Raw genomic sequence first — 16,158 nt, 5'->3', positions numbered from 1 at the left:
TCAGCTACACTGATTGAAGTGGATTTAACAAGTGACATCAATAGGGGATCATAACTTTCACCTGGATTCACCTGATCAGTCTATGTCATGGAAAGAGAAGGTGTTCCTAATGTTTTGTACTCTCAGTGTATATTTCCTGCTTTTCACCTACACATAGGGGATGAATCAGAAAGATCAGAATTATTAGTATTTTTGTTGTTATCAGTAAAATAAATCTCAGAGGATGCTGAACTTGCCCGACTGCCATAAATTGTCTGTCTTGGGACAATTGGGAGGAACCAAAATGATCAGTTTTAGGCAACTGGAATTCTTTCTGTTTGGTTGTTTTACCTGCCCAATGGGGCAACCTCAGAGGAGGCTCAACTTGCGCGTCTGCTCAGTTCACTTACCCGATCTTCTCAGTTCACTTGCCCCAGGCAATAAGGCAACCTTTAAAAAAATCCCTGAATAGATATTCAAACATTTAAATCTATATCTACTGTAAGTGCATGTTGCAAAGCTAATGCCAGTTGTCCACTCTCATTGATTTCTTCCTGCAGAGATGGGGTTCAATGATGCTCTACCGTGGAATTGAGGTACTTCCTGGTGACGTGTGATGAGAAGAAGAAGAACATCAACAAGTGGAGTGAGCTGGGTATCCAGTTACCTGCCTCTGACTATGCTGAACATGCTCAATCTGTGGTCGAAGCTCTGAGGATGAAGAATCACTGTATAACATGGTAGCTACAAGAATTGTTGCCAAAAAGTAAGGATCGGGAAAAAAATGCGTGATGCTGCTTGTACCTTTGGTAGTTGGATTTAATAATCAGCCTTATTTTCACTGCAAATTACACATGTTCAAACTGTGTGTGACTTTTATATTTTTTATTGCGAAGACTGTTAAATGCGTGTCACGTCCTGACCAGTAAATGGGGTTATTTGTCATTGTAGTTTGGTCAGGACGTGGCAGGGGGTGTTTGTTTTGTGTGTTTCGGTGTTTTTGGTTTATGTTCTATATTTTCTATTTCTATGTGTATATCTAGTTTTCTATTTCTATGTTGGGTTTTTGGCAATGACCTCCAATTAGAGGCAGCTGGTTGTCGTTGTCTCTAATTGGAGGCCATATTTAGTTGGGTTTGTTTTCACTTGTGTTTTGTGGGTGGTTATTTTCTGTATAGCCTGTGTGCCTTATCTGTTTCGTCGTTTTGTTATTTTTGTTTAAGTGCTCACGTTACTTCAAATAAATTAAGAAGATGAGCACTTTACCCGCTGCGCCTTGGTCCAATCCTTACGACGCCTATGACAGAACCACCCACCAAAAATGGACCAAGCAGCAGAAGAAGGAGCAGCAGGAGAGATATTTGGAGTCATGGACGTGGGAGGAGATCCTTGATGGCAAGGGTCCATGGAGCCAGGCTGGGGAGTACCAGCGCCCAAAGGAGGAACAGGAGGAAGCGAAGAGGGAACGACGGAGGTACGAGGCATTGTATCCTCCATTTCAGGAGGTGGAGAGACAGCCCCAAAAAATGTTTTGGGGGGGCAGCCCTGACCTAACTTCCCGGGCGTACAGGAGAGAGCCGTGAATCAAACTGGAACCAGTGAAGGAGTCAAGCGAGGAGTTTGACGCGAGATTCCGGAGAATGGTGCTGGCGGAAAGGGCACTACGAAACTGGCGGACAGAGGGGTGAGAAATGCATTACGGGGTAGTGCGCACTATCTCGCCCATCCGCACGCACAGTCCGGTGCTGGTTGTGCAGGCCGTGCGCTCCATCCCTCCAGTGCGCCATCACAGCCCAGTACGTCCGGTGCTTACTCTCCGCACTCGCCCTGAGGTGCGTGTTAATAGCCTGGCGCCTCCAAAGCCAGCCCCACGCATCAGACCTCCAGTGCGCCTGCCCAGTCCAGTACGTCCTGTTACTGCTCTCCGCACTCGCCCTGAGGTGCGTGTTAATATTCTGTCGCCTCCAAAGCCAGTCCCACGCATCAAACCTCCAGTGCGCCTGCTCAGTCCAGTACGTCCTGTTCCTGCTCCCCACACGAGCCTTGAGGTGCGTGTTACTAGTCTGGCACCTCCTATGCCAGTCCCACGCATCAGGCCTCCAGTGCGCCTGCTCAGCCCTGTCTCCAGCGACGCTCCTCAGCCCGGAGTCTCCAGCGACGCTCCTCAGCCCGGAGTCTCCAGCGATGCCGCGCAGCCCAGAGTTTTCTGAATGGGAGCTACGCCCAGAGCCACCTCTGTAGTGGGAGGTTTGAGAATGAGGGGTGTAGCACAGGGACCGGCGTTGACGGTGGCCACCCTCCCTTCCCTCCCTTTAACTTTGGGGTTGTTTTGGTGGGGCGTTTTGTTTTTGAGGTGCATTCGGGGTCTGCACCTTTAGGGGGGGGTACTGTCACGTCCTGACCAGTAAAAGGGGTTATTTGTCATTGTAGTTTGGTCAGGGCGGGGCAGGGGGTGTTCGTTTTGTGTGTTTCGGTGTTTTTGGTTTATGTTCTATATTTTCTATTTCTATGTGTGTATCTAGTTTTCTATTTCTATGTTGGGTTTTTGGCAATGACCTCCAATTAGAGGCAGCTGGTTGTCGTTGTCTCTAATTGGAGGCCATATTTAGTTGGGTTTGTTTTCACTTGTGTTTTGTGGGTGGTTATTTTCTGTATAGCCTGTGTGCCTTATGGAACTGTTTCATCGTTTTGTTATTTTTGTTTAAGCGTTCACGTTACTTCAAATAAATTAAGAAGATGAGCACTTTACCCGCTGCGCCTTGGTCCAATCCTTACGACGCCTATGACAATGCGCAATGATATTGGGGGTTTCAGATGCCTTTTTCTTTCTTTTTAACAAGTTGCCAATTGCAATGAAATGAATCATAGTCATTGTCAATAAATTGAATTATGCAATCAGTAAATGTTGAATCAAATTAATAATATGCTTGCATAAAAAAAAGGGATCCTAGAGAAAAGATTCCATTACTTATAACTATGTGCCCTAGATATTTTCATGCTTACTCACTGACTCGGAAAAAACTGGTTTAGCAGGAAGAGAGCTGAGAGAGGAAGATGACTAGTTGAATATGATGTGCAAACATTTCACAATTGTGCTTGATCTGTGCTCCTAGATGAGCAGTTATTGTGTCAGACACTGCATTTGCTTCCGTCAGTAACAACATAATTACACAATTATTGTCACATACCCTGGATAGGTGCAGTCAAATGTATTGTTTTACAGGGTCAACCATAGTAGTAAGTCACTCATGGAGCAAATTAGGCTTAAGTACCTTGCTCAAGGGCACATCAACAGATGTTTCACCTTGTCAGCTCGGGTATTCGAACCAGCGACCTTTCAGCGAACTCTCTAACCGGAATGGATCAAACTAAAGATGATAATGAACTTCTTCACAGTTCTTCTCCCTTGGGATCCTCTGGTGTTTCCCTGGTCCCTGTGGTACTTTCTCACTACAGTGCACCTGTTGGCACACATGCTCACGTTAGATCTGACATACAGAAGACAGGTGGTGTTTTTTGGTGCTGGAAAATAGATGAATAAGTACACATCACATTAAGATTGTTGGTAAATTCACGTATCACTTTGTCAATGTCACAGGTATGTGTTACCCTGGCTACTGTGATTTGATAGTTCAGGGATTAATCAAAGAAAATGATATGAGGGCTTGCCTTATAAATTGCATGCTTATGACTTTGCCCCTTGGTTACTGTTTTCATTGTTTTGTTGAATGTTTATCCTGAATGCATAGCTTTCTGGATATTTCCAAAACACAAATTCATGCCATGTGTAAAGTGTATGAGGAGACAATAAACTGGGGCAGAATCTGCTTTGGTGTGTGTTTGCTTTCAGTTATTTCTGCATGGTGTGTAGACGATGTACAAATATTTGGACTTTACAGATATACAAATTACTGGTTATTTATCCACAAAATGCATAGAAATCCACAAATTGCAAACGTATTCTATATAATTGCAAAGCTTAACGATGTTCACTGATAACAACTGGACGATTTATGATATGCGCTGAATGGAAAGTCACTTCCTAAATCTTCACAAATTCGGCGCCATCGGAAAGTTATGTGGGCTGTTGACTTCGAGGAGGCATCCCTGTGACTAGTAAGAATTTCCAACTCTTCCTTACGGATGCACCCTGGAGTACAAGGGAAGCTAAATTCAACTCGGACGGAGTAACATTGTTTCTTTTCTGCTGCTTATGTTACAGTTTAATCAAGAACCTATATTTCTTTTCTGCGCTATGTTAATTGTTTGACATCCAGAGAGAGTGCGAAGAAGTCGGCTGTCACTCCACGTCAGCGTACCGGATTCCTCAGGTTGAGAGGTGCATGTCCACTCCCGGGTGAATGCCGATACATCATCGGTGCTACTATGGTCAGTAAGACGAATGCATTAGAAATACAAACAAATGCAAAGTTAACGGTGCTTCTTTAAATGACAAGTCTTATTAATATGTAATCATATTAATAAGAAAATATGAAAATCAAAGAGATATAGATAGAATGCCAGTGAGTTCTCCTCCAAGACTATAATAGACTACTTTATAATTCACACAGAACTTTTTGCAACATTTTGTCACCCTCATCCCTCACCTTTAACAGGGCTGCGGCAAGGTGCTTTGGGCTGTTGTGGGGGCGGCTGTCGTCATCACTTTAATAACTGTCCCCATGGCAATATATCTGAATAGTAAGTTGCTTTATTTTATCATAAATGTATGATTTCAACGTTTAATTCAATGAGATATGGTTTCCATTCACTCTGTAAACAATTTTCACACTATGGTGTCCACTGAGTTGACAGTGACTTATGAAGATCGTTTGCTGACGAAGCGATTGTACAACTTCACCAAGTTTCATTAAGTCAGTCATCATAAATAACCAACAATACTCAGATTTTGGTGTTATTGTTTCACTGAAACTTCCAATGTGAGCATTAATTTGTCTATTCTAGAATTATTTACATTTCTTGAATCATTAAATCCAAAGATGAGTTAGGATGGGGGGTTATTGAACCACAAACGGGAACATTTCAAATTCAAGTAGGCCTACTATACAATATAGTGATAACCATGTGGCGCCACCAAGTGATTGCTATTGCCTTTTTGGATGTACAGTTGAAGTCGGAAGTTTACATACACTTAGGTTGGAGTCATTAAAACTAGTTTTTCAACCACTCCACAAATTTCCTGTTAACAAACTATTGTTTTGGCAAGTCGGTTAGGACATCTACTTTGTGCATGACACAAGTAATTTTTTCCAACAATTGTTTACAGACAGATTATTTCACAATTCCAGTGGGTCAGAAGTTTACATACACTAAATTGACTGTGCCTTTGAACAGCTTGGAAAATTCCAGAAAATGATGTCATGGCTTTAGAAGCTTCTGATAGGCTAATTGACATAATTTGAGTCAATTGGAGGTGTATCTGTGGATATATTTCAAGGCCTACCTTCAAACTCAGTGCCTCTTTGCTTGACATCATGGGAAAATTAAAAAAAAATCAGCCAAGACCTCAGAAAAGAAATTGTAGACTTCCACAAGTCTGATTCAATCTTGGGAGCAATTTCCAAATGCCTGAAGGTACCATGTTCATCTGTACAAACAATGGTACGCAAGTATAAACACCATGGGACCGCACAGCCGTCATAACGCTCAGGAAGGAGACGGGTTCTGTCTCCTACAGATGAACATACTTTGGTGCGAAAAGTGCAAATCAATCCCAGAACAACAGCAAAGGACCTTGTGGAGATGCTGGAGTAAACAGGTACAAAAGTATCTATATCCACAGTAAAACGAGTCCTATATCGACATAACCTGAAACGCCGCTCAGCAAGGAAGAACCACTGCTCCAAAACTGCCATAAAAAAAGCCAGACTACGGTTTGCGACTGCACATGGGGACAAAGAATGTACTTTTTGGAGAAATGTCCTCGGGAGAAAATAGAACTGTTTGACCATAATGACCATTGTTATGTTTGGAGGAAAAAGGGGATTGCATCCGAACCGTGAAGCAAGGGGGTGGCAGCATCATGTTGTGGGGGTGCTTGCTGCAGGAGGGACTGGTGCACTTCACAAAATAGATGGCATCATGAGGAGAGGAAAATTATGTGGATATATTGAAGCAACATCTCAAGACATCAGTCAGGAAGTTAAAGCTTGGTCGCAAATGGGTCTTCCAAATGGACGATGACCCCAAGCATACTTCCAAAGTTGTGGCAAAATGGCTTAAGGACAACAAAGTCAAGGTATTGGAGTGGCCATCACAAAGCCCTGACCTCCATCCTATAGAACATTTGTGGGCAGAACTGAAAAAGCGTGTGTAAGTAAGGAGGCCTACAAACCGGACTCAGTCATACCAGCAGCTCTGTCAGGAGGAATGGGCTAAAATTCACCCAACTTATTGTGGGAAGCTTGTGGAAGGCTACCCGAAACGTTTGACCCAAGTTAAACAATTTAAAGGCAATGCTACCAAATACTAATTGAGTGTATGTAAACTTCTGACCCACTGGGAATGTGATGAAATAAATAAAAGCTGAAAGAAATCATTCTCTCTACTGTTATTCTGACATTTCACATTCTTAAAATAAAGTGGTGATCCTAACTGACAGGGAATTTTTACTAGGATTAAATGTCAGGAATTGTTTAAAACTGAGTTTAATTGTATTTGGCTAAGGTGTATGTAAACGTCCGACTTCAACTGTAGTAGTGTACAATTTCCAAGGATTTGGTGAAGATATCCACTTTCGTGGAAAGTACTAGCATATTATTTGATTATCAACAAACCAATATTTGCAGTTGTTGATTCCAGTAAAATGCATCTGTCACTAATTCAAGTACATTTTCATGTTTCAGGAGAGGACGCAGGCTCCAATAGGCCTTTTACCCTGGCAGATTATTTCAATGACACAATTAGGTATAAAATATATAATTTGCGGTGGATATCAGGTATTGCATTGTTTTGTTTATTCAATTGCTTCTAAAAGTATATGCATGCATTCCTTGTCATTGTTTGTTTTGATTTTAAAGGGCCTGCATTTTGATCATGTCTCAAAAAGTTACATTTCTGTCTCATTCTCCTATAGATAACGAATACCTGCATAAAACGAGACAAGGCAACATTATGCTTCACAATGCTGAAACAGGGGATTTCTTTGAATATATAAGCAACAACACATTTGTAAGATATTTTTCAGGCAAAGAGCACTCTAATCTCCCGTAGTATCTTTCAACGCGAATAATGTATTGACATTTTATATTTAAAATGTTTATGTCATAGGAACAAGTGTATGCCACAGACTATATTATTTCTGCTGATCGGAAATACATCTGCTTTGAGAGCAACTACTCCAAGGTAATATATTGAATGATTGTTTATAGTTTGATCATGGGGTGTCTTTTGTAATACACAACACTGATTTACTGTATCATGTGTTTACAGCAATGGAGACATTCATTCACAGCCTCTTACTCCATCTATGATTATGACAGTTCGTAAGTGCATCTCTGTTTTCCCAGTGAAAGTGCCAGACTCAACTACTCCTCTATCACTAAAGACCTGATGTTTCCATCTCTTTCTCCCAGAACATTTCTCAAGTCTGTGAACATTCCACAAGCTGTGCAATACTTTGCCTGGGCACCAACAGGAAACAAACTGGTGAGTGATTAAAAACCAGTCGGATACGCTATCTATGGGGTGTGTCCCAAATGGCACCCTATTCCCTATTTAGTGCACTACTGTTGACCAGGGCCCATAGGGAAGTAGTCTACTATGTAGGGAATAGGGTACCATTTGGGATGCAAACAGGGTGTTCAAAGCCATGTGTATACACTATAAAATACAAATTCAAGTCTATCCATGGACCATATCTAACAAGATCAGAAAAATAAATCAGATCATAACCTAAGTTTTATCTGAAAAAAACAACATTTGCTACCTGACTAAGAGTTCTCTGAGGCCCTTGGTAATTATAACAAGTGTATAATGAGAAAAGAGGCTGGAGTATATTTAATGTCATTGCTATTGCATCGTTCATCTGCTCACTAGTATCCTGCTAGTTTTTGCAAACTGCTGGCACCGTAATTAGCTCTCTCTCCCATGGCGAGAATGGGCGTTGGCCCAGAGAGATGCAAAACACAGTGGGATTAGCTGCTGCACCAACCAAAAGAATCTGGAATAGGATGCCAGGGAATAGGATGCCAGGGAATAAAACCACTGTAGAGGAAGTAGGCTGTCTCTAGTATAAACTAAAGTCAATGGAATGCTGACATTAACATGACCGCTGATCTCTCTGCCAGGCTTACGTCTGGAATTACAACATTTATTTGAAACCCAACGCCACTGCTGAAGCCATACAAGTGACCCATAATGGAAAAGAGAATCAGATTCTTAACGGTGCCCCTGACTGGGTATATGAGGGTGGGTATTAAGTAACATTGACCCATTTTAGGGGAAAGGGATAAGGTGAATTTCATCACACACAAGGCTTTTGGGTAACTTGATTCCTTCCTCTTTTTTTCAGAGGAGGTTTTCTCATCGAACGAGGCAATATGGTGGTCACCAACTGGAAAGTATCTGGCTTATGCTGAGTTTAATGACACAAATGTCCACACGATCGAGTACTCTTTGTATGGAAATGGACAATACCCCAGTACAGTGGTTGTCCCATACCCCAAGGTGGGATGTTGTAATATGTGCCTTTTTTAATGCATGATAAGAATGAGAGACATACCACAGATAGCACGTAATAGGTCAATATACCATGATTATACACACAGTATGTGAATTATATGTACTGTACCCTTAGAAAATGCTCATGTTTTTGGAAGATATCAAGTGTTTGTTATGCATGTTATCTCCTATCAAGGCTGGCTCAACTAATCCTAAGGCAAAGCTGTTTGTAGTGGACACAATAAATCCATCAAGACGGACACAGGTGGTGGTGCCAGATTCCATTGGTGCAGGGTACAGTATAATTTCATACCCTAATATACATATGTAGTGGTTTAAACAGTCAAGGCTAGTCAATATCAATCACATGTAAAAAAAGGGTGATATAAACCTGTCACTTTGTGTTGTTTTTCTCCCAGTGATCACTATTTGAGTTCAGTCACTTGGGTGACGGATGAGCGCATCGCTGTTCAGTGGACCAAGAGGAAGCAGAACCATGTCCTTTTACAGATCTATGACTTTGACGGAAACAACTGGAATGAGAACCAGGTACTTGTCACCTCACCTCAGACTCTGTGGGTGAGCTCATTGGTAGACAACAGCACTCAGTGAACAGAGGATCATGTGTTTTTCGACATTAACTCCAGGAATGTTACTGTGTGAAGCATTCTGTAACTGTATAGGCCTAATAGGAATAAATGTAATAAAATATTTGTATTTTTTTTCTTTTAGAAATATGAACAAATTAGCAAGACGGGTTGGGTTGGCCAAGTAAGTTCACATACTGTATAATGAAAGAACCATGAGAACGAAATCTAGGTGCTGAAATATTTTGTTTTCTAATAATCAATTATTTCAATTTTCCAGTATGTTCCTCTCCAACCTATGTTTGCAGAGGATCATATCAGTTTCTACAAAGTGATGAGTGACACATACGGTTATAAGCACCTTCACCGTGTGAAAGATGTAAGTATTTTATTCCTCAGTGATTGTTTCATCAAAATGAAAAAGTTTATTAGCTTTATGGTGTACACGTGGTGTACACAGTACAATAAAATGCTTACTTGCATGTAAATGTTAGCAATATCAGAATGCAGTACCTATGAAAGTGCATATAATTCCAAAGGGCAAGGCAACACCCATTACCTCAGGCAAGTGGGAGGTCATCTACATTTCAAAACTCACCAAAGACGCTATGTAAGTACAGATGCACAAGACATAGGTATGTAAGAACTAGAAAAGTATCATTATGAACTATGTCATGTGTGTTGCTCCTTCAGAATGCTTCTTCACTATTGTTTCATTTTCACAGATACTATGTAAGTAATGAGTACCAAGGAAAGCCTGGACAGAGAAATCTATACAAGTAAGAAATACATTTAATTTAATTCGATAACAGAATCGAGTACATTTAGTATTTATCTATCACTATAGATATGTCATTTAAAGTGGTTTCCCTAAATTCTTAATCATTCTGAATACAAAATAAACCATAAAAGTATGTTCAATTGCTACCATAAAGATTTTCGTTATTCAGACAGCAATGTTAACTCGTATGAACCTGTGTTTGTTTGTTTGTCAGGGTTATGATCGGAAGGAGCCACTCTGCTCCCCAGTGCCTCACCTGTGGCCTGTATAAGGACAGGTGTCAGTACAACTCAGCCTACTTCAGCTACAATGCCTCCTACTACCGCATGGACTGCTATGGTCAGTTACCCCATTCCCCATTCACATCCTGAGCACTAACCCATTCGTGATCAATGCTAAAAAAAAATAACTGGGGTGCGGAGTATCAATAAGTGATACAGGAAGTGTCCCAAATGACACCTTATTTTTATTTTATTTTCAATTTAACCTTTATTTAACTAGGCAAGTCGGTTAAGAACAAATTCTTATTTACAATGGCGGCCTACCAAAAGTCAAAAGGCCTCCTGAGGGGATGGGGGCTGGGATTAAAAATAAAAATGAATTAAATAAAAATATAGGACAAAACACACATCACGACAAGAGAGACAACACAACACCACATAATTCCCTATGTAGTGCACTACTTTTGACCAGGGCCCATAGGGAATAAGGTGCCATTTGGGATGAAGCCGTAGTCTCAGTTCTGACCTCTGACCTCTAGGTCAGCTAGTACATGAGGTTATGTGGTGAACAATTAGCCTACGTGATGTCATACTGTATTGTGTGTGCTGATTGTTTCTTTACAGGACCTGGAACACCATTGTTCACACTCATGGACAATAGAGGGTCAGGTAAAGGTATGCAAAAAGTACCACTACTTTGAAGATACTCTTTGTAACTGAGAAATATACAGGTTCAGGAATCTTTACCGTAAACGGGGAACTTCTGATTCAATTGAGGAAGTTGTTTTGTTTTAGAGCTCCTGGTTCTTCGTGACAACAAAGATCTTGAAGAAATGCTAAAAGAATTCCAAATGCCAACCATGCAGCGTGGGATCCTGAGGGTAGCAGGATTTGGTAAGTGATAGTTTTAGAGACTGGTGGATCCAATCAAATCATGCCATGCAAAATCAAATGTACAGATGTAGGATCTTAATTTAAGCCAGTTTGCTACAGTACACCAGAAAAATAATCCTGTAACAACAGGAAATTTGAAATGTTAAGTGGATTATAATTAATGGACATTTGTGTAGGGGTTGATAACATTTTTTGTAAGGGAAAATCAAGTCTGAAATTTCAAAGTGTAAATTGCAAACTTCAGAAGCCTTTTTAAACCTCAAATACACTACAAGTTTTAAATGTATTGCAGTGCAGAAAAGTTCACCTGCAACAGGGTGAACAAATTAAGATCCTACATCTATATTTCTAATGGCCTCATGTTTCACTACCTTTTTGCCAACAGATCTATGGTATCAGATGATGTTACCCCCCAATTTCCAAAAGAACAAAAAGTACCCTCTTCTAATTGATGTGTAAGTATACAAGCTTAAGTATATTTAAAGAGGATTTGCAAAGAATTAATTAGCCCAGCTGTGATTGTGTCAAGTTATATGCTTATTTCCCTTACAGATATGGAGGCCCCTGTAGTCAGAAGGCAGATTATCGCTACAGACTGAACTGGGGTTCGTACCTCTCCAGTACAGAGGGGATAATAGTGGCCAGTTTCGATGGAAGGGGAAGCGGTTACCAAGGTGACAAAATAATGCACTCTATCTACCAACGTCTTGGAACGTTTGAAGTGGAAGATCAAATAACGGCCACAAGGTAAAGTGCCATTGAAGTATAGAGACCTCAGTGTGTAAAGTCTAACATCTGTTTAACAATATGTAAACAAATAAAATAATAATAATAATAAATACAAGACGTAATGTATTCATATCTGATAATAAATGTGAATTGGGAGTATCCTAAAGTATGCTATCTGTTGCTCTTGAAAAAGGTCTCATCAATTGAATCTGCTCAACACTTTAATGACATATAGCTTGAGCAGATCAAATAAAGATATCATTTTTTTTTGTCACTAGAAAATTTATTGACATGGGCTTTATAGACAAAGAACGAATAGCCATATGGGGTTGGGTAAGTTGGACATTCTCTTTGATTTTGACAATATTTCTTATAAATCTGTTGTTGTGAATACACAGTATTTGTTGAGTTAAACTCTAATTAATGTGGTTTGAAATAATCTGTTTTTCAGTCATATGGTGGCTATGTCACGTCGATGGCTTTGGGTGCTGGAAGTGGAGTTTTCAAGTGTGGAATTGCAGTTGCCCCAGTAGCTAAGTGGGAATATTATGGTATGTATCAGTGCGTATAATCGTAGAAAGGGTCAAATAGTGAGAACACAGATTTAGTCATGCATAAACTTCAAAAGCCAGTGTTTCTTTCATCCTATATGAGTTCATTCTCTATCTGGATATTCCTTTTCCAGACTCGGTGTATACTGAACGCTATATGAGTAAACCGGAGGAGAATGCTGACTCTTACAAGGTAAAGACCATAGAAATAGAATGAACAGAACGGCCGTCCCCATTCAAATGAGTGATGGCATAATGGGTGGACTGGCAGCCATTTTGAGTGTACCCATGCCTAGGTCAAAAATATACAGGTTAAGACAATGTCGTCACAAATCTGGGACCATCTTTGTTGCTAACTACCAGCGCCGTTACTAATTAGCATAGCAACCCATTGTTGCAAAGCGTTATGAGACATTAGGATCCCATTGTCTTAACCTTTGTCATCTTCAACCTAGACCCATGCTAGGTTAAACACATACAGGTTAAGACAAGAGATTTCTAATATCCCATAACTCTTTGTGCCACTAGTCAACAAGGGACCAGCTTCCGCATTCAGAATGACTGGGAGTGAATGGTAGCAGCACAGAAAGTTCCCCGTCAAAGTGAAAAATGAACACAATCGTAGTGAATTTCAGCTAACTACTCAGCGAACACAAGCATAACTGCCTTACTGTAATTCTAGTAGTTTAGACATTAAAAAAAGAATCTACAGCCACTTTACTAGATTTTCCAACCACTGGTCACATTTTCAATGCTAATCCTGTAGAATCCAGCAATGGCACTGGTCACATTAATTTGTTTATTTTCAAACGCATCCGCCTGAAATTATTATGCTGTCTTAACCTTCCCATCTTCAAGCTAGACCCATGCAGGAAGTGTAGGAAGTGCTGCAGGAAGTGCTGTGATTTGTTGAGTCACAACAGTTAGCATCATTTGAAAGAACATTGTGCTTTACCATGGCAATCCAGCATAATCCCAGTCCGTATAAAATAGAACGTCGCGGCCCCGCCCGCCTGTGGAGAAAATAACCTGTGGTTACCTAGGTTACCACATTGGCTCACAGCAAAAACGTGACTTTTTCCAAGTGCAATTTTCTTGTCTGTTTGTTTTAGTCATATTACAAAACTACATTTAAGAAAAGTAATGTCTAAAGATGACTTCAACATTGCCCTACTCCCTAGCATTCTCACTACTTATATAAACGTAATATTGTAGGGCTTCCCTCATGCCCCTTTTCATGAGGATGCTAGCAGCCAAGTGAGTGAGTGCTAGCTAGCTCCTGACCAGAACATTAAGCTATCCAAGACCAACAACACAAACAAATGGACTATACAGATACAAGTAGTGAGTGGCGTTACAAACAAACTATACTAAACAAGTTAAAAGTCTCACCTGTGATTAAATGTTTTCAACTCTCCCATGCCGAATAGCCTGAAGCCACAGTGCTCTTCTCGCAGTCTCTATTTCCCAACGTGGGAGCATTGCGAACCGTAGGTCGGGATTTTTTACACTGGGGGTCAATGGGAAAGAATGTTTGTTTTCCCCAATTTGTGGGCGTCGTCGAGGGGGAATTCCTTATTTACTATGTGAATATCGACTCGGAGTATCAGTTAATAGAACATTCCAAATTACCATGGAAATGATTAGCTCACAATACCAGGCAGCCATTGCAAGTGTACCCATGAGTTTACCAGTCAAATTGCCAGGATAGAGCTTCCAAGCCCGTTCTATTCATTCTATATCTATGGTAAAGACACCAGAAACATCAAAAAGCTTGGTCCCTCTTTATTTGGATAGTCATCACATAATCTGTTGTACTGTATGTCAACCGTAACTGTGTCCACATACAAACAACTTTCTATTCAACAGAATTCCACAGTAACAAGTAGAGCAAAGAATTTCAAATCAGTGGAATATCTCCTGGTTCATGGGACAGCTGATGGTATGTGTTTCTGTTTCAGTGAAACACTGTATTTTACATTCTAATCAACCACACACTCATTCACAATGTTGTATTCATAATGTGTAATGTATAGAATACAGTATTCAGTATAGCCATTAAGAGGCTCCTGATCTTGTGCAAAATCATTTATCGTATTTTCACAGATGCATATGCTTCCTTGTTCAATCAGGTATTACAAACAGTTTGTTTTTCCTGTAGACAATGTTCACTTCCAGCAATCTGCACAGATCTCCAAAGCCCTGGTTGTCCAGCAAGTTGACTTTGAGGCGATGGTAAATGTTGGTTTTGGGAAGGACTACCTGAGAGGGGTGGTGGGGATGACGTGTTGCACTTGGAGTCTGACAGAGGAGTGTCTTATACTCTTCATCGGCAGTATGCCTATTTTTGATAAAAACCCTTATTTGATAGTCCCAGGGGTAAGTACAGTACGTGCAAGAATATTTTGGAGAGTTAGTACTGTATGTTACAACTTTAATTACACACATTTTACAGTCTATAAGACATTTTAGATATCCTTCACTAGCTTATAGGTATCTATAATATAATTATATGATATATGACCTCTATGTGACCTGTCAATAATCTATACCTAGCCTCTGCTACAGACTTTCACCTGTGAACGAAGCCTGGAGTCTAACCTATGTCGAACACCTTATCTAGAATAATAGTAATTGTGTGTTTTTGGATTCTTTTCAGTGGTACACTGACAGGGATCACGGACTTGGAGGACCTGCCTACCATCACCTCTACACCCACATGAGTCAATTCTTACAGAAATGTCTTGTCAAACCCAAGTCGATCTAATAACCCCTTACTAAGTTCGATGCCTTTTCATTGTATTAGTATGACAGCATTTGTATAGTATATTGCTACAATAAAAATGTTGACCGCTTTTCTTTATTGATGATATTCTGGACTGAGGATTCCATTATAAGTTATATACTGTAATTAATATGTGGTTGCTTGTAATGACTATTTGTGTTTGATATGAAATTATTGTGCTGATCATAGAAAAAATGTGACCATTGAATTCACCACTATGTACTCAAAGCCATTGCATGTTGGTATAACAGTATTTTATATCAATGACTTCAGTAATATTGGTTAAAATTGTTACTGCACTGAATTTGTTGTGTAATGTTCAAATCTTGTTTGTATTTTACATTGTATGTGAGATGTAATTGTATGTGGAATTTAAATATGGTTATAACCATTTTCTCGTTTGAAAATGTTGACAAAAAACTGTTAATTGTCCTTACATGTGTTCAAAAGGAACAAATCGTAGCGAGCGATAAGATGTTAAAACATATATTGACAGACATTTTGGAATTCATTATCTTTCTAGCATGTTTGATACACTTCTGTATCCTGTTTATTCGGTAGAAAAAAGGGAGATTATGTATATGTATGCTTATTAAAAATGTGTGAAAAGATCTTATGGTATATGATTGTTCAGTCTGGACATCTTATTGATACAGACTGTGTGTTTTGCATATTATCATAAGAGTATTGAACAAATAAACAACTGAATATAAAACTCAAGAACATCGCATTTGTGCCTTAGTCACCTAGCAGATCATTCACTAAATTCTATTTAGGGACAATATGCTCGAAAGACATGTTTTACAGTTTAACTCCATATTCTCTTCATATTCAGAAATATTCCATAAACACTGAACCTGCAGTGCAAACCAGGTTATCTGAACACAGATGGTGGATGGTTATATAAGTATTTGGATTTGTTGGGCAGGATGAAATCATGTTTGATTTT

At 39.9% G+C, this 16,158-nt stretch overlaps 1 protein-coding gene across 1 annotated transcript; it reads left to right on the top strand.

The window, feature by feature from the left end:
• The first annotated feature begins 3,934 nt into the window (after positions 1 to 3,934).
• On the top strand, positions 3,935 to 15,932 carry fap (fibroblast activation protein, alpha). The gene is made up of 27 exons (XM_014173160.3): positions 3,935 to 4,095; positions 4,257 to 4,368; positions 4,596 to 4,680; positions 6,846 to 6,938; positions 7,076 to 7,170; positions 7,270 to 7,344; positions 7,432 to 7,484; positions 7,575 to 7,647; positions 8,289 to 8,409; positions 8,513 to 8,667; positions 8,858 to 8,955; positions 9,081 to 9,210; positions 9,394 to 9,432; positions 9,529 to 9,627; positions 9,788 to 9,858; positions 9,974 to 10,027; positions 10,244 to 10,368; positions 10,875 to 10,925; positions 11,046 to 11,144; positions 11,530 to 11,599; positions 11,697 to 11,891; positions 12,152 to 12,206; positions 12,325 to 12,424; positions 12,559 to 12,617; positions 14,294 to 14,366; positions 14,586 to 14,659; positions 15,084 to 15,932. The coding sequence occupies exons 2-27, from the start codon at positions 4,366 to 4,368 to the stop codon at positions 15,189 to 15,191; spliced, it is 2,253 nt and encodes a 750-aa protein (XP_014028635.2). The 5' UTR covers positions 3,935 to 4,095; positions 4,257 to 4,365; the 3' UTR covers positions 15,192 to 15,932.
• The last annotated feature ends 226 nt before the right edge of the window (positions 15,933 to 16,158 follow it).

The sequence above is a fragment of the Salmo salar genome, chromosome 25 (assembly GCF_965601325.2).
Source record: "Salmo salar chromosome 25, fSalSal1, whole genome shotgun sequence".
Taxonomy (NCBI): Eukaryota; Metazoa; Chordata; class Actinopteri; order Salmoniformes; family Salmonidae; genus Salmo; species Salmo salar.
Note: the sequence above shows the minus strand (reverse complement) of the source record. Positions and strands in the feature narration are given on the sequence as shown.

Coding starts and splice junctions, on each gene's coding strand:
- fap (XM_014173160.3), top strand. Junction 10,926..11,045: donor CAATAGAGGGTCAGGTAAAG/GTATGCAAAAAG, acceptor GTTTTGTTTTAG/AGCTCCTGGTTCTTCGTGAC. Junction 12,207..12,324: donor GAATAGCCATATGGGGTTGG/GTAAGTTGGACA, acceptor TCTGTTTTTCAG/TCATATGGTGGCTATGTCAC.